Source organism: Malaya genurostris, chromosome 1 (assembly GCF_030247185.1).
Source record: "Malaya genurostris strain Urasoe2022 chromosome 1, Malgen_1.1, whole genome shotgun sequence".
Lineage (NCBI taxonomy): Eukaryota > Metazoa > Arthropoda > Insecta > Diptera > Culicidae > Malaya > Malaya genurostris.
Genome location: NC_080570.1, coordinates 105,287,235 through 105,309,306, shown reverse-complemented (window position 1 = coordinate 105,309,306; position 22,072 = coordinate 105,287,235). Strand labels below are relative to the sequence as shown.

The 22,072-nt window shown below is 38.8% G+C and overlaps 1 protein-coding gene across 2 annotated transcripts in view; it reads right to left on the bottom strand.

Moving 5' to 3' along the window:
* Positions 1 to 9,103: 9,103 nt before the first annotated feature.
* The window catches only part of LOC131425313 (uncharacterized), a 138,863-nt gene continuing 125,894 nt past the window's right edge, over positions 9,104 to 22,072 (bottom strand). For both annotated transcript variants that reach the window (XM_058587105.1, XM_058587107.1), the window contains one exon: positions 9,104 to 9,972. In XM_058587105.1, the coding sequence (XP_058443088.1) occupies positions 9,902 to 9,972 (71 nt within the window). In that variant the 3' untranslated portion in view covers positions 9,104 to 9,901. The remainder of the gene's footprint in view (positions 9,973 to 22,072) is intronic.

Below are 22,072 nucleotides of genomic sequence, written 5' to 3'. Positions count from 1 at the left end.
GGACAATTATAATTTTGTACATTCGTTAGTAACAGAAATTTTCACAAAGGACAATGGTTTTACAAAATGTATTCACAACTACAAATATTTTTCGTTAAGTATGGTGTAACATTTGAAATAGTTGATTGAAATACGGTTCGTATACGCTGAAATCACAAAACGAGGCATACGAATACAATTTGTTTAGTAATTTTTAAGATAAATAGTTCAAATAAAAAATGACTAAACAAATTGTGGCCGTATGCCTCATTTTGTGATTTTGTGTAGAGTAGCCGTTTTTCAACCGACTATTTCAAATGTTACACCATACTTGACGAAAAATATTTGTAGTCGTTGTGAGTAAAAAATTTGTTTGTTTTTGCCTTTCTCATATGAAAGGTTATGCAATCTCTTGAAAAACCGACTAGTAAAAAGTAACCATTCGACTCTGTTCATCGAGCTGAGCAATGTCTGTGTGTGTGTGTTTGTTTTTATACAAGTTGAAATACGTTATGTACTTTCCCAGCTCACGCACTCGGTAGTTGTCAAGCTACCGCTATTGTGAACCAGCGAGTGGGACTGGCTGAACCTTACCCACTAAAACACCTTGGACATCTTGCCTCGATCCCCCCGGAACTAAGCTAAGCTCAATACTTCGGGGGAGTCTGTGCTCATGCACTTGTTCGTTTGGGAGAAAATGAGCTCCTGCGTTTCTCTCTTTATCCATCTCGATCCACCTTTGGCGCCTCGACGACCCAATGCTCGACTAATCCCCAACGATGGATATAGTCTACACCGACGGAGAGTGTCCCCTTTTACGCCACGCGGGACACCCGAAGGAGTGCCGAGGTCGGTTCCGCGATTCCGGTTGGAGCATGGCTTCCGGTTCGCTGATGCCCCGACTACTCGAATCGGTGTTGTGGCGTCTACTCTACTAGTCCCCGGTGATGGATCTAGCCTACACCGACAGAGAGTTCCCCGACGATGGAAGTTCTCCCGAAACTGATGATTTCGATTCCCGTATACGACCCGACCGAGATGATGCCTGGCTCGATCTAGTGATTCCGGCTGGAGGGTGACTTCCAGTTCACTGGTGCCCCGACTATCTTAACGGTGCTACGCCACGATCTACTCGTCTAATCCCCGATGAAAGATCTAGACTACACCGACGGAGAGTTCCCCGGCGAAAGAGGCTCTCCCGACACCGAGTCCCCTGTTACACCACACGGGACACACGAGAGAGTGCCGAGGTCGGTCCGGTGATTCCAGTTGGAGCATAGCTTCTGGTTCGCTGGTGCCCCGACGACACAAGTCGGTATTGTGGTGGCTACTCGACTAGTTCCTGCCGAAGGATCTAGCCTACCGCGACAGAGAGTTCCCCGACGCTGGAAGTTCTCTCGAAACCAACGTTTTCGATACCCGATTTTACGACCCGACCGAAAGGATGCCAAGGTCGGTCCAGTGGTTCCGGTTGGGAGATGGCGTCCGATTCCCTGGCAGCACGATGATCCTTACGATGCTATGATGTGATCTACTCATCTTGTCTCCGACGACGGATCAAGACTACACCGACGAAGAGTTCCCCGACGAAGGAAGTTCTCTCGAGCCAACGCTTACTCGCTGATCTCTTCTCCATTTTCGCTGCAACTCCGAGAGTATCTGTGTTACCACTCTGTTTACTGCATTCCACGTGCCTTCTTCACGACACATTTCCTCAGATATATTATCCACCCTTAAGGTAGGCATTTCCCTACGTACTTCCGCAAACCGGGGACAATCGAAAATCACATGTTCAGGCGTTTCTTCAACATACTCACACTCCGGACAAAATGGAGATGCGGCGTGACCACACCGATGCAGATACTTCCGGAAACAACCATGGCAAGATAGAAACTGCGTTAGGTAGAAGTTTACCTCTCCGTGTTGTCTATTCATCCACGGCGACAAATGTGGAATGAGTTCATCTACCTTTATCCGTACTGTCCCACTCCTGCTGCCGCTTCGCCATCGAATCGATTCGAACCATCGTTCGCACGTTTCTGGTGATTCTACGCTGATGACACTCGATATCCTCTGCCAGGGTGATGCAGATTGGGATCATTTCGGCGATAACGCTTGCTGCTTCCGACGATATTGTCCTGTAGGCGCTCGTGACTCATATGACCATAAGCCGGAATGATCTGTTCAACTTTTCACGGTTCCTCTTCGTTTTCAATGCTATTCCCCAGGCAGGAGCACCATACCGTAGTATCGAAGAAGATACGCTAGCTAACAGACGTCTTGTGCTGCTTTTCGGGCCACCGACATTTGGCATGATCCCCATTATTGCATTTATCGCCTTCGCGGACTTCTCACAGGCATAGTCGACATGGCAGTTAAAATTCAACCGGTTGTCGATCATCACTCCGAGGAGTGTGTGTGTGTATGTGTCAAATAATCTCACTAGGTTTTCTCGGAGATGACGGAACCGATTTTGACAAACTTAGATTAAAAAAAGGTCCCATACGGAATTCCTGATCTCAAAACTACATAAAGCGATAGCCATTAGCAGTAGGCAACTAAACATACCGATTCCGGCTATCCTGGTTCTCGGTCTCCGGTTCCGGAAGCACCGGAAATAGTGGTCATATATAACAAAATGGATCTCACTCACTTTTATCAGCAATGGTTTGACCGATTTCCACAAACTAAGATTCTAGTGAAAGGTCTTCTGGTCCCATACGGAATTCCTGAATTTCATCCGGATCCGACTTCCGGTTCCGGAGTTATAGGGTAAAGTGTGTTCAATATTGTACTCCGTCACTTAAACTGGCGAAATAAAAACCGTAAAAAATGTTATAAACTGGACTCAAAACCGTTATTCTAAACCTTAGGGTCAAATGAAAGGTCTCACCAAAAATTATTGCATATTTTCGAATACAACAAACATTTAAATCGTCATTTAGAGTACGATGGCAAAATGTATAAAATCTTCAAAATTTGAATAATAACTAGTAGAGTTTGTACGTCATGTTAGTTGGTGGCCGTGCGAACCGACTTAGATTATACCGGTTCTCGGGTTCCGGTGCTGGAAGTGCATATAATGTTGAACCCACTTCGTTTTCTTAAGGATGACTTACGCGAGCAAAGCACTGTTTCACTCTGTATGTTATACTAGTTAATGCCCAAGCAACCCCTTGGTTTCTTTCAAAAATCGAATAGAAAAATTTTGAATAGAATTCCGCAATTTTATTTATTTATTTATTAATTTTATTTATTTATTTATTTATTTATTTATTTATATATATATATATATATATATATATATATATATATATATATATATATATATATATATATATATATATATATATATATATATATATATATATATATATATATATATATATTTATTTATTTATTTATTTATTTATTTATTTATTTATTTATTTATTTATTTATTTATTTATTTATTTATTTATTTATTTATTTATTTATTTATTTGTTTATTTATTTATTTATTTATTTATTTATTTACTTCTTATTGGTTTCATCGGACATATGTCTAAATGAACCGACAGAGTGGGAAAAATCCAATATGAGTTGAACTTATTTCATGCCATTCTCAGACAAGCGCAAAAACCACTATCTTTTAAACAACAATCACAAAACAAAAAGTAATTACAATGCGTCAAGTGAAATAAATTAACACATAGAAATAAAACAGTTCTTAAAATATAGTTCGTTTCATTGTGTGCACGCAGTTATAGGTTCGTAACTTCCAAATAAATAAAAATAGGCTATCCTTTAATAAGAAACAATATTAATTGGTCGCACCCGTATCAAATTAATTTATTTAATTAGTTTTACAGGTATGCTTCCCAAGTAGCATAAGTTATTACACTTCAATGACAGTAACTTTTATGAAACAAATTCATGGAACAAGTTGAATATATAGGAACGTGCATTATAACTGCTATGTAACCTGAAAAGCGTAAGAGGCGGAGCTTGTTTAACTTACTGAGAGTTGCAAACAGAAAAATTGCTTTTGTGTCTATTTACAATTTGTTGATATTTTTTCATTCACCATTTCTAGCCAAAGATTTGTATCCGATAATTTAAACTGAAATATAGAATTCAAGATCGTTTAAAACCACTATATCTACTCAAAAATTATGTCCTACTCGATATTTATGGTGAAGTTAATCATTGTACTTATTCAAAACGTGCGTGCCATCGATGTTTTAGGTTTTAACACATCGACAAACAATTAATATTCATATTTTTATTTCTGTCATATGCAATGTGGAGCTGAAAAGTCGAAATGTATTCAGATATAATTTTTTGGCGGAATAATATTAGTTTTTCATATATCTAATTTAAAAAAGTTGACCAAGTGCCACGAAATTAACGCATTTTTTAAAATCTAATAAATATTCAATTCACTGGCCCTAATGGTAGACATTTGCATAAGTTTCCCTATACTGCCGTGACAAAGCATACAAATTCTCTTTGGTAGAAAAAATATACTTTTCAAAACAAAAGAAAGTTTGTTTTGCACAAACACTAGAAATTTTTGTGAGGAATTTCTATAGCGTTTCGTCAGTTTGCTTTCTCATCTCATCCAAGTCCGTCGATAAAACAAAACCACTTACGTTCGGGACAGAAGAAACCAAGTACAGTTTTGTGTAGTGAACAATAGAACGACCTCGAAATGAGTGAACCAAACGAACAAAAGCTACCGCCGACACGAAAGAATACAATTATTGTTGACATCAGGCAGTGCAAAATTCGACCTTCGATATGAAAACTTGGAAGGTTTGCTTAAGGAGCAAATGCATCTTGACATTGAACGTGTGCATTTACTTCAATGCAATAAGACAAATAATGTTGTTTACATCCAGTTTTATAAAGAGTTGGATGCAATTCAATTCGTAAAAGACAATAACAATGTGCATTATGTGGAGCACGAAATCATTAAGTACAACATTCCAGTATATTTGGAAGATAGTGCTATAGAAGTGCGTGTGTATGATCTTCCCTCAAACGTCACCGATTCATATGTTCGCAAAACTATGTCCCAATACGAAGAGATTCTCTCTATCGAAAAAGAAAAGTGGAAGAACTTTTTTCCCGGTATTCTAAATGGCGTACGTTTATTACGCATACACTTGAAGAAGGCTATATCTTCTTATGTGATTTTCGGTCAAGATACAAGAATTCCGTGCAAATCACTTTTTACCTATGACAATCAGACGGCCACATGTCAATATTGTAAAAAAGCTGTTCACTACGGTAAGCCATGTGATAAACTGGACAAGGAGACAACTACATCAAAGGACAACGGTGCTTCCTTCACACCAACCCCAAGCAACCCCAGTACACCTGTGACAGTCACCAACAACAGTGAAGCATCCCCTTCAACGAAACCATCAGTATCCCCTATATAACAAAATACACAAGCTGCAGTTAACAACTTACCCTCCAACCAACCAGCAACTGCAATCAATGTTCAACAAGGCGAATCTACAGCAACTAGAAACGAACTCAAGGCGGAAATCAACAACAATACCATCTCGCAGGAGGGAAATGGAAGCTCCTCTCCTCATTGAAAAAGGGTGACATCGTGATCCAACTAAAAAAAAAAAATTGAAAAATCGGTTCAATCGACCACGTAAAGCTTGTACGCAAATAAGCCTAAATAAAAATATTTTTTAAATTAAAATAGCGTTTCGTATAAGCGCAGACTCAACTGTGACTTTTTCTATTCAAACTGAGTAATTTTTCTTTACTTATTGATACGTTATTGGCCGGATAACGGTAACCGAAATGAAATCATTTTTTAACTTTGTTTGCAGTGTGTTGGTTTTTCATTATCACATTTCGTTGCGGTGATCAGTTGGTAACCAAAACTAGTCAATGTGAACATATTGTTCGAATTAAGTTACCAAAAAGTGACATTGGAACTTATTGTAGCGCCCTTAACATCATTTTGACTTCGTTGTCACAATCTTAATCCGACTTGTTTCGATACATCTTTCATGCGACTATTATGCAGCTTATGTTTTATTTTTTTTTCTATGATAAGCAACATGTGCTACTTGGGTTCTTATTCGAAGCTAGCGTTACACTCCATACTCACGTGTTCGTCAAATCCTAAACAGTCCTCCTTTAAAAATATTATATACCATTCGGAAAGATAAAGAAATCAATTCGGTATTATGATGACAAAAGATTTTTGTAAGACCTAATTCATATTCTCAAGAAACCTTGCAATGGTTTGTCAAAAGATGGAAGATGAATCAAATGAAATGTTGAAATATGAGAGCATTTTAAATACACAAAGGAAATATAAGCATAAATTATCAGTTCGTGATACAGGATATGATATGGATCTTATGCAAATTTTTCTGTAGAATCGATTTATGATGGTTAGAAGATCCGAAAAATTCATTATCATGCCCGTTTTGCTCCAATTCCTCTTTTTTCTGACTTTACTTTGAAAACTAACTGTGAAACTCTGGAAAAAAAATCAATTCAACCAATCGGAAGGTATTCCTGACATGCTCATATGTTAGATAAATGGATTGTTTGTCATAAGATTGACCGCAAACAAACTGTATTCTGTTTTACCCCCAGTCATCTTCTTCCATGAATTTACAGAAAAAAAAAGTTCTACTGATCTGTGTTTGAACCAATTTTGGTTAAACAAGACAGTTGTATGTTTCGCATATAACCATAAATAATAATTTACAGATAGTGTTCATGATCGCGTGCTTCGTGCTACATCGTTTTACCTCAATTTTCCTACAAATATAATTTTATGTTGAGTTCAGATTTACAATCCCGAAGCAGATCCAATATGACCTACCAATATTGGTTCATATTACGTGCAAAACATCTGTGATCCAATTAAACGCAATGGGAATGACAGTACTAGCCTGTTCAACCCGTTTTACCCCAATTTAATTCATAAGTCGTATTTCTGGTTATCTTTCTTTCGCATACCGAAAGCGGGCTGATTGCGGTTGATAAAAATTGATTGATATTCCAAAGAAAGACCCGAAAATAGGATTACAAATGAATTCAATGTGAAAAAACAAAATCTTAAGACTCAGTTGAAGGAAAAATTGGGGTAAAACGATATAACAAGATTCGTGCGGTCATTGACTTCATTTGTAATACAATTTTCAGGTCTTTCTTCGTAATATCAATCGATTTTCATCAACCGCAATTAGCCTGCTTTCGGTATGCGAGAGAAAGTTCAAACAGGAATACGACTTTTGATATGAATTGGAGTAAAAACAGGCTTAAACGGGTTAAACAGGTTAGTACTGTCATTCCCATTGTGTTTAGTTGGATCACAGATGTTTTGCACGTATTATGAACCAATATTGATAGATCGTATTGGATCTGCTTTTGGATTGTAGATCATATTTCAGCTGAATATTATAACTAGAAAAGAAATGGGGTAAAACGGTGCAACGAGTTTTCTGCTGTCAATAAAACTGAATGCAATCGATTTGTTAGACTTTTTTACATCGGAAACACTCTATTCGCTCTTCTGCAAGTTCTTCGGTTTCATGTTATATTTAAGCTTGAATACAATGCAGTATAAAAAGGGAACTTGGGGTAGAATGAACATCATAGAGTTTCGTGCGGTCCTTCTAAATACATGGAATCGATTTTACTGACCATTTTACATCAAAAAAGTGCTTTGTGGTCAGCTGTATCATGCCTCAAAAAAATCGTCGCGTTTTGCTTCATTTTTCCCCACTGTGCAATGGGTTAACGAGCAATGAGAAATGAAATTACATACACACTTTGTAATACGTAGTATTTGGATAAACCCATTTTTTCATGAAGTCATGATTTTCTGAATTTTTAATGTCATCAAACAAAGCTTCAAACTCGCAATTAGAAATAGAAGATAAATTAATTTTACGGTTGAAAAAAGATAAACAAACATTGTTCTAATCGTCCCTATCTAATATTACCGTTTATTTTCGTAACAGAGGCGTTTCGCCATCCAGTGGTGCACCAGACGTAAGGGGAGGAGCAAAGCAAACATGACAGTCTTACCAAATGAAGATATCTCGCATATAAATAAGCCATAAATACACAATACAACTATTACTTTTTGAATGTCCTTTCAAAGCCCCCAGCCAGACTCGAGCATCACAGGCGGCGACGGTCGTCTCACCGGTAAAAGTCAAACAGGGAAATTATCGCACGGCATCAGCAAACAGCCAACGCAACCGGCACCGGCTGGTACGGGAAAGTTATCCTACAGTCAGTCTGTCCCGGCTACCGGCAGCGGTCGTTATTTTATTTGTGCACTCCAAACAGAGTTTGTATTTGCCTACTGTGCCATTTTGCGAAAGGCACCAGCATCAGCACCGGCACCGGGATTCGACGTTGATAGCAACCGACCGATGGGACGGCTGTCCCGTGGCAACACCGAATAGGCGGCCCGAGAATTGCTGCGATGATGAAAACATTTTTTTTTTATCCGATCAATGCGGAAATGACAATGACAACGGGTACGTCTACATTGTTTGCGCTAAAAATTACTGCAAATGGCCGTAAAAAGTGGACTGTTCATGCTTTGTTTACCTTTCATAACGAGCGTAGCGATTGATTCATGTGTCCCCTGTTCGGCTGATATCCAATCGGGACGCGTGCAGAAATTGACAGGAAAAAAAAATATCGCTATGTGACTGAGTTCACATGTGCCATGAAATCAAATAAATGATTCAATAATAATAAACATATATTCTTTCTAAGTAAATTTGTGGTTCTGATGGAATGTGTTGAATTCATTTGAACAGATGAGTAAACTTGGAATAATTGACGTGATTGTCATCAGCAGTATCCTAGTAAATAAAACAAAACATAAAAGCCAATTTGTTGTTATTTATCTTCGCATAGTGTTTCGCATTGAAGCAATCTTTCGCCACGGTACTTACGTATGCCAATGAGATCCTTAGGTCACACAGCTGAAAGGATGTTTGTTTCTTTCCAGGAAGAAAAAAAAATGGCAAACTTTTCACGCAAACACTCTCGAGCACACATCCTCACACAACGTAAATACAAACGTAAGCGAATAAACTAAAGCGTGTTTGTTGTACTGAGAAGAACGATATTTAAGTTAGTAACTTTTTTGTTTGTCTCTTTTCAGCCATGTGAAATTTTATTTTTCTTGAGCCAACGGCGCGGCCCATCTCCCGGCCGTTCTGCACATCGGAACGCTTCTAGGCAGATCCGACGGGTCGGATACAAATCAATATTCACAATCTGATATTTTATACATCAAGCTTATTTTCCCCTGTAACTTTATTAAAACTTTTCCCTTCGTTACGCTCGCATAAAAACTTTCTCTCGGCCATCTCAGATACACAGTTTAGTAAGCGCAAAATGTACGGAGCCCTATTCCTGCGGAACATTTAATTTCGATAGAAAACTGATTTCCTGTTTTTTTTTCTCCTCTCTCCCTTTTCCTTCGCGTACGTTGTCTGTTCGCTAACTTTTCTCCGTGACTTCAATGGAAAAGCGGAAAAACTTATTTGCCTTGCTGCCTTTCGAAATCACACACACACGTGTGGTGCTAATCCGTAGTTCCCATTCGAATCCCGCTCCCCCTCCCGCTCCCGCTCGACTGATTATTATGCAAATAATTATCCCAAAAGGGTGAAAATCACGTAATTCACGAAAATTCACGTACACTTTAAGGGATCGGTAGGTACGATTTCGTTTCGCCCGCCCCTTTCAGACAGGAACAAGAACATTATGTGCCGGTGCAAACTTTGTGGATTGAATTAGCTGTTGTTGAGCGATGCCATTCTCGCTGATGAAAATTGGCCGGGCCAAAAATACGTGTGTAGGCGTGTGTTATCCAAGGTTCTTTTCCGGGGTGAATCTGCGGGATGTCTTGCCGAGTGCCCTAGCAATGCGCTAGAAACGGTGCTGGTGGAAGGATGAACAATTTTGTGATTAGCATTAGCAGTAGGGGTGCTGAAAGAGAGAAGAAAATATACAGAAATGTCACAATTATTGCTTGAGACGACGGAATAAACATGCGTTTCATGTTCTGTTTGCGAGAAGTAATATAAATTTTTGCCCGGAGGAACATTCGTTTTAACATATCCATCACGCAGTAAAAATATTCGCTTCAGTCTGTGAGTTTAATGATTTTGTGGAAGCACGCGGTATTTTGTTATTTACAACATACCCGGCGTGAGCAATGAAATTCCTTTCCAAACACGATTGTTCGGTGATTTATCTCGTGAGCTTGCTTGAGCTTTTCATTTTGGATTTAACTTAGAACTCTTCGCGGTAACAACATTCAATTAAAATTATGTAATAATAATTTTTTTTCTTTTTCATAACGAAATACTGTAAAATCATCGTGAAATCCGTTTTTGGAACGAGGCTCGGAGTGCTTCACTTCATCGATATCAGAAAATTCAGGTGTGTTGATGGCTATATGTAATAAAATATGCATTCGATTTTCTCAGAAACCGCTCAACCGATTGCCCTAAACTTAGATTTAAATCGAAGGCTCTATAATCTCATAAAATAGAGTTCAAATTTATTCAGACCAGACTTTCGGGTGTATATAACAGGATAAAATTCACAAAATAAACAAAAGTGCACTTATTTTTCGCTCAAACGTATTTCAAGCTTAAAGACTGTCCCAGAAAGTATGGCCGCACTTTGATTTCGCTGTAAATAATTCACAAGTGTTAGACATTCAAATTTTTTTCGATATACTGATAATATTAGACTACAACAACAGAATATTATTCTCAACATTTGCTACTTCGCCATTGTAGACTAGCTGGCGCACCTTCTTGCGAACGTTCCTCATTAAATTCCTTACAGACTTCCTGGCGACAAGTTTTGACACTTTTTTTCAATCTTTTTCGAACTGTTGAATGGTTTTGGCTGCCGAGACATGTTTCCTAAGATGTGCCTTCGTTAATGCCCAAAATTCCTCAATTGGTCGAAGTTGTGGGCAATTTGGTGGATTCGTGTCTTTTGGGACGAAAGTGACATTTTTGGTAGTATACCATTCTACTGTTGATTTCGAGTAGTGGCAAGAAGCAAGATCTAGCCGAAACACAACAGGATCCTTGTGGCTTCGAATCATGGGTAGTCGTTTTTGTAAACATTCCTTGATGTATATTTCGCTGTTCATTGATTCATTGGTGATGGAGAGTTTCGAAATTTACCGCAGCTACAAATTGCTTTCCAGACCATAGCTTTCTTACCAAATTTTTCTACTTCAATCGATGTCTCGGACTGGTTTAATTTTTTTTTCGTCCATGATTATGCAGTTCAAATTTCCAGGTATTGTACAGCTTTCGAACCCTCGGCCTGATCGATGCTTCTTGTTTCGGACTACGTTTTGGTTGTTTCTGCTTCTTATGGGTTCGAAGATTCAAACGTTCTTTAGCGCGAAGAACATTTGACTTCGAAGTGCCCACTTTTTTGGCCACATCCCGAACTGAAACCTCCTTATTTTGCTCGAACGCCTTCAGTATACGTTTATCCAACTGAGGGTTAGCAGGACTTTTTTTCGACCCGTTTTCGGTTTATCCTCAAAGGTGTTATCCTCACCGAACTTCTTGATTGCATTTCGCACGGCTTTTTCACTTACTCCTTCCACGTTTGCTGTCTTTCTCAGTGACAGTCCGCGTTCTGTGCACCATTTGTACACAATTTTTCGACGTTGTTCTGTTGAAAGTCCACGCATTTCGAAACAAACTAATGAAAACGAATAAACAACTGCACAAGTGGTTAAAGAAGAGTGTAAACAACAGGACGCAGCCATAAAAATTGACAGATTCTGAACCATTGCGAAATGGCAGCGGTTTTGATTTCGTTCATACTTTCTGGGACACTCTTTAGGTTTAAATGAAATATCCTATAATACAATATAACCTTATCGAATTTCATCTGTAAAAAGTTTGTTCGTGACAAAATCAAGACAGATTAAATTTGACATGAAACAATGTTGCTGTCAGTTCAATTCAGGATGCATTTTTATGCATTTAATGGTGCATTATTGGTTATATCAAAATTAATTACAGTTACTTAATTAGGCAGAATGTGAAAACAGCGAAGTTTTGAGTTTACTCGAGCCATTAGGGTCTGTGCAGAGTTCTTTACAACCGATTTAGCTGCTTTTGTTAAAATTTTTCGAAATGTTTTCTTTAGTTCTAACTTGTTGTTTATATTGAGAAAGTTCTCTCTTCGCGAGAGTCCTATATCGCGTGATAGGTCCCAACTCCGGATAGTAAGGTGGATTGGCCTCTTTCGGTAGAACATAAACTCCATTATACCATTCCAAAACATATTTAACGTAATGGCAAGATGCCAAATTAGACCAGAAAAGTAAAGGAGCCATGGGTTAGTAGGAAGGGTAACTATCGCTTCTTTAGGTATTCTTCACGGTACATTTCTTTGTTTACCGTTCCGGTTGTTTTGAAGTTTTGGCTTGCTCGACCACAGCGGCATATCCAAGTAACAATTCGAATGCCTTATGGTTCTGATTATAATTAATAGGAGTTTTGTAATTATTTCAGAAATCATTAACAGTTTTATGACAACTATAATAACTATCTTTTTTGACAAGTAATGTAATAGTTTTTAAAGCTTCTATACAACATTTTACCCGGACTAACAACTGAACTAACTAGCTTTTTTTTCGCCTCGAACAGTCATCGGGCGCGGTTCGCTTTTTCGAGCGCTCCGCAAGTAATTTATATTTATTTATTCTTTGACGCGTAGTCTACGTCGCGCGCGGGCTTTTTTCATAGCCTTTCGGACAAATTTTATCTAGAATAATGAAGTGCGGTGTAAAATCGTGTGTTAATATTGACGATCGCTTCCTTTGGAAATGCGAATTCTGTGAAAAATCGTACCATTCAGCCTGCATCGGCGTGCAGCGGCATCAAGAAAATTTTATTCTGGCATTTATGGTACCAGTGTGTGCCGACTGTCAACATTTAATAAGGACAGGAGCTGAAACTCTAAAACTACTTCATCTACAGGAGCAACTTCTAAAGCACACAAAAAATCAAACGGAAACGTATCACCGGACCACTGCAGACATGAAAACCCATTACCTGGAAATATTCGACAGTGTCGAGCGCTTGCTCATCGACGTGAAGCAGTCATTGTCCAGTATCAGCAGAAACGACCACAACATTTGCGGTAAAGTAGGTCAGCGCATGCAGTCATTCGAGGCCTCGTTACACAGTGCCATAAAAAACGTTAGCGATTTTAGTAAAGTCAATGACCAGCACATCAAGGAAATGAGCGAACGGCTTCTTCGCCTCGAAGAAAAATTCTTACGACCTACCAAATCTGAAGTCCCCGCAATAATACCTAACACTATTCTGGAAGAATTGAGAGATGAAGTCAAAGCAATATCGACTTCAATCTCCAGTATCGGAACCAAAGACCAAAATACCAAACCTAAGTCTCTAGCTGAAGAACTCAAAGAGAAGGAAATTCAAACATGCGACAGTGGCTGGCGCTTAATTGGAAGTAAAAAAATCTGGAAACGAGACTGGAGTGAGTATGACAAGAAACAGCGCACTCGACGGCTGCAAGAAAAACAAGCTGAAAAAGCAAACCTCAGACGAAAACATCGGAAGCGGAAACAACAAAATAATACAAATTACAGTATACGCAGTAAAAACAACAACTACACCAACAACAGCAAACACGACAACAACAACAACAACAACAACAGCAACAACAACAGCAGCAGCAACAACAACAACAACGACAATAATGTGCACTGCAACAGCAACTTGAACACTAATAGTAACAATACCTGCCACAACAATAACAATAATATGTCATTACAATATACCTTACCCTTGGACAAAGACCTACTAGCAGCTGCACGGGTTCAATTCTCCGGGAATCCAGGTGCAGATATTGCCTCAAAATTCATAAATTTTCAAAAAAGTGAAACCATCAACCCTTACAAAGGAACAAGAAGTATTCAAAACAACACTACTTCGGTCTTAGGAAGTAATGACATCGAAGCTGCACCATCCACTAACTATGTGAACACATCTTCAATACCACAGAATGTAAATACATCTACAGTATCACATGACATGAGTACAGACAGCCAATTCGAAATTGATCCAATGCGTCCTCCAATTGTACGTCTTACTTCACAATCTGCAAATGGCGACGAACGCTTCTTGAAAGCAAGACTTCGTGACCCGAAAATAATGCACGTCGTCCGTCTGTATTTGTCATACATGAAAAATCAACAACCTACAGTATGCATCGAGGGTATGACACCAACTAGTATAAAAATGCTATTAGCATCAGAAGGCCTTCCAACAACACCTGACCACCTTCTACGAATCTTCATCGAAGTGCATCAGGAATATGGAATGAAACCTAAGGAAGCGCAGGCCGATCTGGACTCTTATGGGAAATTTTTGACAAGTGAACACATCCGCCGACTCCAACTAATCCGGGAAGCCGAACACAATTTTACAAGGCCGAATTTTCGGAAATAACGACGCCCTCTGACGAAGGAATAGAAACAGGAATTAGTAACGTAAGTATTTCAGAATTCTCAAAAACTTCTTCGCTTCATAGACAAAATGTGACTGAAATTTTGGTCTATTGCCAAAATTTCAACCGCATGAAAAGCCCGGCCAAAATGAAAGAAATTCATCAAAATTTAATAACCTCCTCTTTCGACGTAATCCTTGGAACTGAAAGCAGCTGGGATGAAAGTGTTAGAAGCGAAGAAGTATTTGGAAATAATTTTAACGTATTCCGGCACGACCGAAATTTATCTCTCTGTCAGAAAAAATCTGGAGGTGGAGTCCTCATAGCCATAAACTCTTGCTTTACTTCTGAAGAAATTATTACTCCTAAATATAAAGAATTTGAGCATGTATGGGCCAAAGTCTCAATATTGGGAGAAGAACATATTTACTGCTCTGTCTACTTCCCACCCGAAAATGCGAACAAATTCTCTTTTGAATTATTCTTTCAATCTTTAGACACAATTATTTCGAATATGGAACCCGAAGTAAAGCTACATATTTTTGGCGACTTCAATCAACGTAATGCGGACTTCATTTCTGACATTGAAAATGAATCAATCTTACTCCCAGTCGTTGGAGAAAACGAAACATTGCACTACTTTTTCGACAAAATTTCTAATTTTGGCCTACATCAAGTAAACTCCGTAAAAAATCAACAAAATGCATATTTAGACCTTCTTTTCACAAATTGCACAGAAGACTTTTGTGTGAATGCATCAAACCTGCCATTATGGAAAAATGAAGCATTTCACACCGCAATTGAATATTCATTATTTACACACAATGCATCCCTTCCCTACGACTTGGAATATGAGGAAGTGCCGGAATACAATAAAATTGACTTTGAAGAAGTCAAGTGTAGACTAAGTATAATAAATTGGCGGAACATACTGAGTACAGAAGGAAATGTCGACGTCGAAGTAAACAAATTCTATCACATTATAAACAAAATATTATCCGAAACTTTGCCCATGAAAAGAAGAAGAAAAAATCATAACAGCAAGTTACCTGTATGGTTCAATTCACAACTAAAACATTTGAAAAATAGGAAACAAAAAGCACACAAAACTTACAAACAAGAAAAAAGTGACGCTCATCTTCAAAATTACTTAAATCTATGCAATCAACTCAAAATAGCCATTAACACAGCACACGAAGAATACAACCACAAAATTGAAAACGAAATAAAGACTTGCCCTAAGAACTTTTTTAACTACACAAAAACTAAACTAAAAAGCAACAATTTTCCATCTCAAATGCACCTCGACGAACATGTAGGGAAAAATAGTACAGAAATCTGCAATCAATTTGCAAATTTTTTCCAAGAAGTATATACATCTTATTCAGAAACTGACCGTGACCGTGAATACTTCTCTTTCATACCTGCATTTTCTAGCTCCATCTCTGTAAACTATCTATCAGAACATGACATTTCGACAGCACTGAAAAACTTAGACGCCTCAAAAGGGCCTGGACCTGACAGTATACCACCAATATTTTTAAAAAAATCTTGCTGAAGAACTTACACTACCACTACAACTACTTTTTAACTTATCGCTTAATAAATGTACTTTTCCCAAAGCATGGAAATCTTCCTTTCTTGTACCAATATTTAAATCTGGTGCAAAATCTAACATTCGGAACTACCGTGGAATAGCCATTATCTCATGCATTCCAAAATTATTTGAAAAAATTGTAAACGAAAAACTTTTTCATCAACTTAAAAATGTAATAACAAACAAACAACATGGCTTTTTTAAAGGCCGCTCAACTACAACAAATCTCTTAGAATTTATGACATTCACACTGAATGCAATGGACGCCGGCAACTACGTAGAAACTCTTTACACTGACTTTAGCAAAGCCTTCGACCGTATTGACATACCTTTACTTCTACACAAACTACAAAAATATGGCATAAAACATACTCTTCTTGAATGGCTCAAATCATACTTAACGAATCGTGTACAGGTAGTCCGCTTCCAAAACATTCTGTCTGAACCAATTAATGTAACATCTGGCGTACCTCAGGGTTCTCACTTAGGGCCTCTCCTTTTCATTTTACATATAAACGACATTTCCTTCATACTCAAAAATTTGAAAGTGCTTATATATGCAGACGACATGAAACTCTTCATGGAAATAAAAAATATCAACGACGCTGTAATATTCAAGAACGAAATCAATCTATTCTACATTTGGTGCTGCAAAAGTCTACTCCAACTTAATGTAAAAAAATGTAACTCAATAACTTTCAGTAGGAAAAATGAAACTATACCCACAAACATACATCTAGGAAATCAACTTGTAGAAAAATGTAAAATTGTAAGAGATTTAGGCGTAATCTTAGACTCCAAGCTCACTTTTGTGGAACACTACAATACCATAATCAATAAAGCAAATAGCATGCTGGGCTTTATTAAACGCTTCAGTCATAACTTTCAGGACCCATACACAATAAAATTATTATACACTACATATGTCAGACCTATTTTGGAATATTGCAGCCTAGTATGGAATCCATATAATATTATTCACGAAGAACGCATCGAATCTATTCAAAAACAATTTCTTTTATATGCACTTCGTAAATTAAACTGGACAGCATTTCCTCTACCATCATATGAAGCACGCTGCATGCTCATCAATATACAAACACTTAAAGAACGCCGCGACCTTGCAATGCTTTATTTTATCAGCGACATTATTTCTCAACGCATTCAATCACCTTCTTTATTATCGCAACTAAATTTTTATACACCTAGCCGTCAATTACGAACCAGGAAATTATTTTTAGAAAGAAACACTAGAACAAATTATGCAAAATACAGTCCAGTCAATCGAATAATGCGCCATTACAATCAATACTGCGAACATCTTGACCTTACTATGTCAAAAAATCAAATCAAATCTCAGCTTTGTCGTAGAAATAATGCGTAGTATGTAAGTGAACATTGTAAACAATTTATATGTAGTCTACATTTGCTTGACGAAATAAATAAATAAATAAAACAACTTGTACTAGAATAGAACCATACATACACTTTCAATAGTGCTTCCAAACATTCTCTTTAAAACATTTTAGTCAGATTGATTCATCCATAACTCAAGTTCTTTGTGAGTGCGTGCTCATTGGATGACAGAAGCTGTCAGCTGACTCAGAGCAAATTTATGGTTTTGAAGTACATTTATGATACATTTGTTTTGAGTTATATGATTCATTGCTTCTTAGGTAAAGCGTAATTTGCATTATAGAAAACTTCATGGCAGCCGTTTTTGATGTTATATACCGTAGCATTTATTGACATAAAACTAAATTTCGAAATACAAAATCGAGGATACAAAATGGACCTTCATGATTCATTTTCAGAGCGTATGCACAAGTTTTGACGCAACGAAACATATTTATACAAAAATGACGATGGATCACACAAATTAATTTTTATAAATTATAGTGACTTTCACGAAAACCGCATTTATTTCACGGCGATTGGTGAAAATTCTTATTTTTATCTATGCATTCACGATAGAAATAAAAGCGCATGAAATCTTGGATTCAGAAAAAGTCTCAAACTCGTAATTAAAATCTACGAATTTCTTATTGATTGCATTCAAAACCGACTCGATACACACATATTCAAGAAAAATATCAAAAAGAAAGATTATTCATTGCGGAATTCATTCCATCCGAATAAATTCAATGTTGCTCATAAAAATTTTTTGAATTTGGAATCATTTCAAAAACGATTTAACACAGGTTAAAGCTGATTCTTAACTTTGCTTTATAAACCTTTATGAAGAATGGTACGAATTTTAAATGGTTCGAAATCTAATGCAAGATGTATTATGTAGCATTTAAGACATTTACAAGTGTTTATTAATATTAAAAATGTTACTTAGGTATTGCCTGTCAAACCAAATATCTTTTGGGAAACATGAACTTTTTCTTCATTCTGAAATGCTCCTCTACGTAAAAAGACATTCCGGGTAGCTGCTTAAAGTCTTCCAAAAAAAACTCAAAATTGAAGTTTTCTAAAATGTCTGGTATGAACCAGCATTAAAGTGAAATTCAGTGTCAAAGTAAGACGCACAAAATTTCAACCGCTTGAATTGACGAATCATCGCGCAAAGCGTAACAAGTAAAACTGACACATAGAAATACGGAATATTTTCAGTGGCTGAGTGTAGTGGGCTTACGACATGTTTTGTTCGCTAGTAAAACAGGCACTAACTATGGATGGCTATAAACCATAAGCATTTTTAATTCACTAATATGATGGAGACATATATGGATAGACGGTGTTGAAGACGGTCAATTTAGTCATTCAATGTATAACCAAAATGCTCTTATAATTTATTTTCACGTTTATAGCGAAACTGTTCATTCTTGCAGATCAAAATCTTTGGTAAGATGACAATAGTTCATTCAGCTGATTCTAACTATGTATCATTTTATAAAAGAACTGAATAATATTCAAGGTTGTAAGGTGTTCAATAAAAATATCTAGTGTTTGAAATGCATATCATATCAGTATATAGGTGAATGATAATTTACTATTTCATATGACTTTTGAAGGAATTATAGATACTTTTTCTCCACGCTTGGCGAGTAGATATCAATAAGTTATATTTTAGAGTTCTTAAATTCGCAACCAGCGTTCTAGGAACGGGATTTGTAGTGCTGGGCAAGATGCGCCAGCGCCTGATTGAGTGGCAGCCAATCAGTGATGGGATGTGCGTATTGAAGATCAAGGGCCGTTTCTTCAATTACAGCATCATCAATGTTCACTGCCCACAAGAGACGACACCCGATGACGAGAAGGAAGCATTTTACGCGCAGGTGGAACTAACCCACGACAGCTGTCCACGGCGGGATGTAAAACTCGTCATCGGCGACATGAATGCTCAGGTAGGCCGGGAGGCAATGTACAGGCCCGTTATCGGGCTGGAGAGCCTGCACGCGGTAATAAACGACAACGGTCAACGATGCGTAAACTTTGCAGCCTCCGAGGAATGGTAGTTCGAAGCACCTTCTTCCCCCGCAAAGATATCCACAAAGCCACCTGGAGATCACCTGATCAACATACGGAAAATCATCTTCTCCGACGTCATCAATGTCCGCACTTACCGCAGTGCAAACATTGATTCTGACCATTACCTTGTCGCGGTTCGTATGCGCTCAAAACTATCGACGGTGCACAATACTCATCGCACAGGAACGCCGGGACTCAATCTCGAGCAGATACGTAGCATTCGTACTGCAGAGGAATACAACTGGAGCTAGTGCCCCAACGGAAGAGCACTAGCTTGGCGCGGCGACTCTTGAAGACGGCTGGAGGAACATAAGGTCCGCCGTGAGTAGCACTGCTGCAACCGTTCTAGGTACGAGGTTATCGAATCGAGGAAATGACTGGTTTGACGGCGAATGTCAGCAGTTGGTCGAAGAGAAGTACGCAACAAAGGCGAGAATGCTGCCACACCGCACTAGAGCGAACGAGGAACGATACAGACAGGCGCGGAACAGACAGAACACAGTTTCCGGAGGAAAAAGCGCCACCAGGAAGACCAAGATCGCGAAGCGATGGAGCAGCTGTACCGCGCAAATGACACACGGGAGTTCTATGAGAAGGGTAACCGCTCACGTAGAGGCTACACGCCACAGGCCGAAATGTGCAGAGATACCAGCGGTAAGCTTCTCACGAACGAACGTGAGGGGATCGACAGGTGGAAGCAGTACTATGACGAGCATCTGAATGGCGAAGCACAAAATACATAGAACGACACAGAAATCAATCTGTGTGTACGCTCAGCCGACGACAGATTCCCAGCTTCTGATCTGTCGGAGATAAGTGAGGAGATCGGCAAACCGAGGAACAACAAAGCCGCGGACAATGACCAGTTGCCAGGCAAGCTGCTCAAAAAAGAAGGATAGGCACTGGGTAGAGCGCTGCACTGGAAGATTTCTAAGATTTGGGAAGAGGAGATTCTACCGCAGGAACGGATGGATGGAGTAGTATGTCCCGTCTACAGAAAGGGTGATAAGCTGGATTGTTGCAATTACCGCGCAATCACATTGCTCAACGCCGCCTACAAGGTGCTCTCCCAAATCTTTTGCCTTCGTCTATCACCAATAGCTAAGGAATTTGTAGGGCCGTATCAAGCGGGATTTACTGGAGCCCGCGCCACTACGGATCACATATTCGCGATATAATAAGTACTCCAGAAGTGTCGTGAATACAACGTACTCACGCATCACCTATTCATTGACTTTGTTACAAAGCGGCATACGACACAATCGATCGAGAACAGCTATGGCAGATAATGTATGAATACGTTTTCCCGGATAAACTGACGCGATTGGTCAAAGCAATGATGGATAGAGTGATGTGCTACATTCGAGTATCTGGGACGCTCTCGAGTCCATTCGAATCTCGGAGAGGACTACGTCAAGGTGGTGGACTCTCTTGTATCTTGTTCAATATTGCTTTGGAAGGTGTGATTCGAAGAGCAAGGATCGACAGGAGTGGCACGATCTTCCGAAAGTCCGTACAACTTTTTGGCTTCGCTGACGATATTGATATTGTGACACGTAACCTTGAAAAGATGACGGAAACATATATCGGACTGAAAGCTGAAGCCCGGCGTATCGGACTTGCCATAAATGCGTCAGAAACAAAATACATGAGAGGAAGAGACTCTAGAGAAGAAACACTACGCCTCCCACCACGAATATTGATAGACGGTAACGATAACGGTGGTTGACGAGTTAGTGTATTTGGGCTCACTGGTGACCGCCGATAATGACACTAGCAGAGAAATTCAGACACGTATTTTGGCAAGAAATTGTGCTAACTTTGGACTCAGAAAAACCCTTCGATCGAGAAAAGTACGCCACCGCACGAAATTGACCATCTACAAAACGCTCATTAGACCAGTTGTTCTCTATGGTCACGAGACCTGGACTATATTGGCAGAGGACCAACGCGCCCTCAGTGTTTTCGAATGAAAGGTACTGAGGACCATCTATGGCGGAGTGCAGATGGAAGACGGAACGTTCAGACGGCGTATGAATCACGAATTGCAACAGCTGCTAGGAGAACCACCTATCGTACGGACAGCTCTAATCGGACGTTTACGATAGGCTTGGCATGTCATAAGGATGTCGAATGACAGCTCAGTGAAAATGGTTCTTTCATTTAATCCGACTGGTACAAGAAAAAGAGGAGCTCAGTGAGCAAGGTGGATCGATCAAGTGGAGGGTGATCTCAGAAGCATCCGTGCCTTGAGTGGCTGGCGACGAACTGTCCATGCACTAGAATGAAAGAGAGCGAACAATATTCGCCACTACTACTGTTTCTCCTTCTCTCGGTAAGAGAGAATGTCTAACCCCATAATTCATAGCAAGCAAACTATCTCCACGGGGCTAGAAAATGATGAAGAATATTTGTTCAGTTTTCGATAACAGACTGATGATTGAAAGAATTCCTTTTTTGTGCACTGCCACCGCTGGAGCTTTT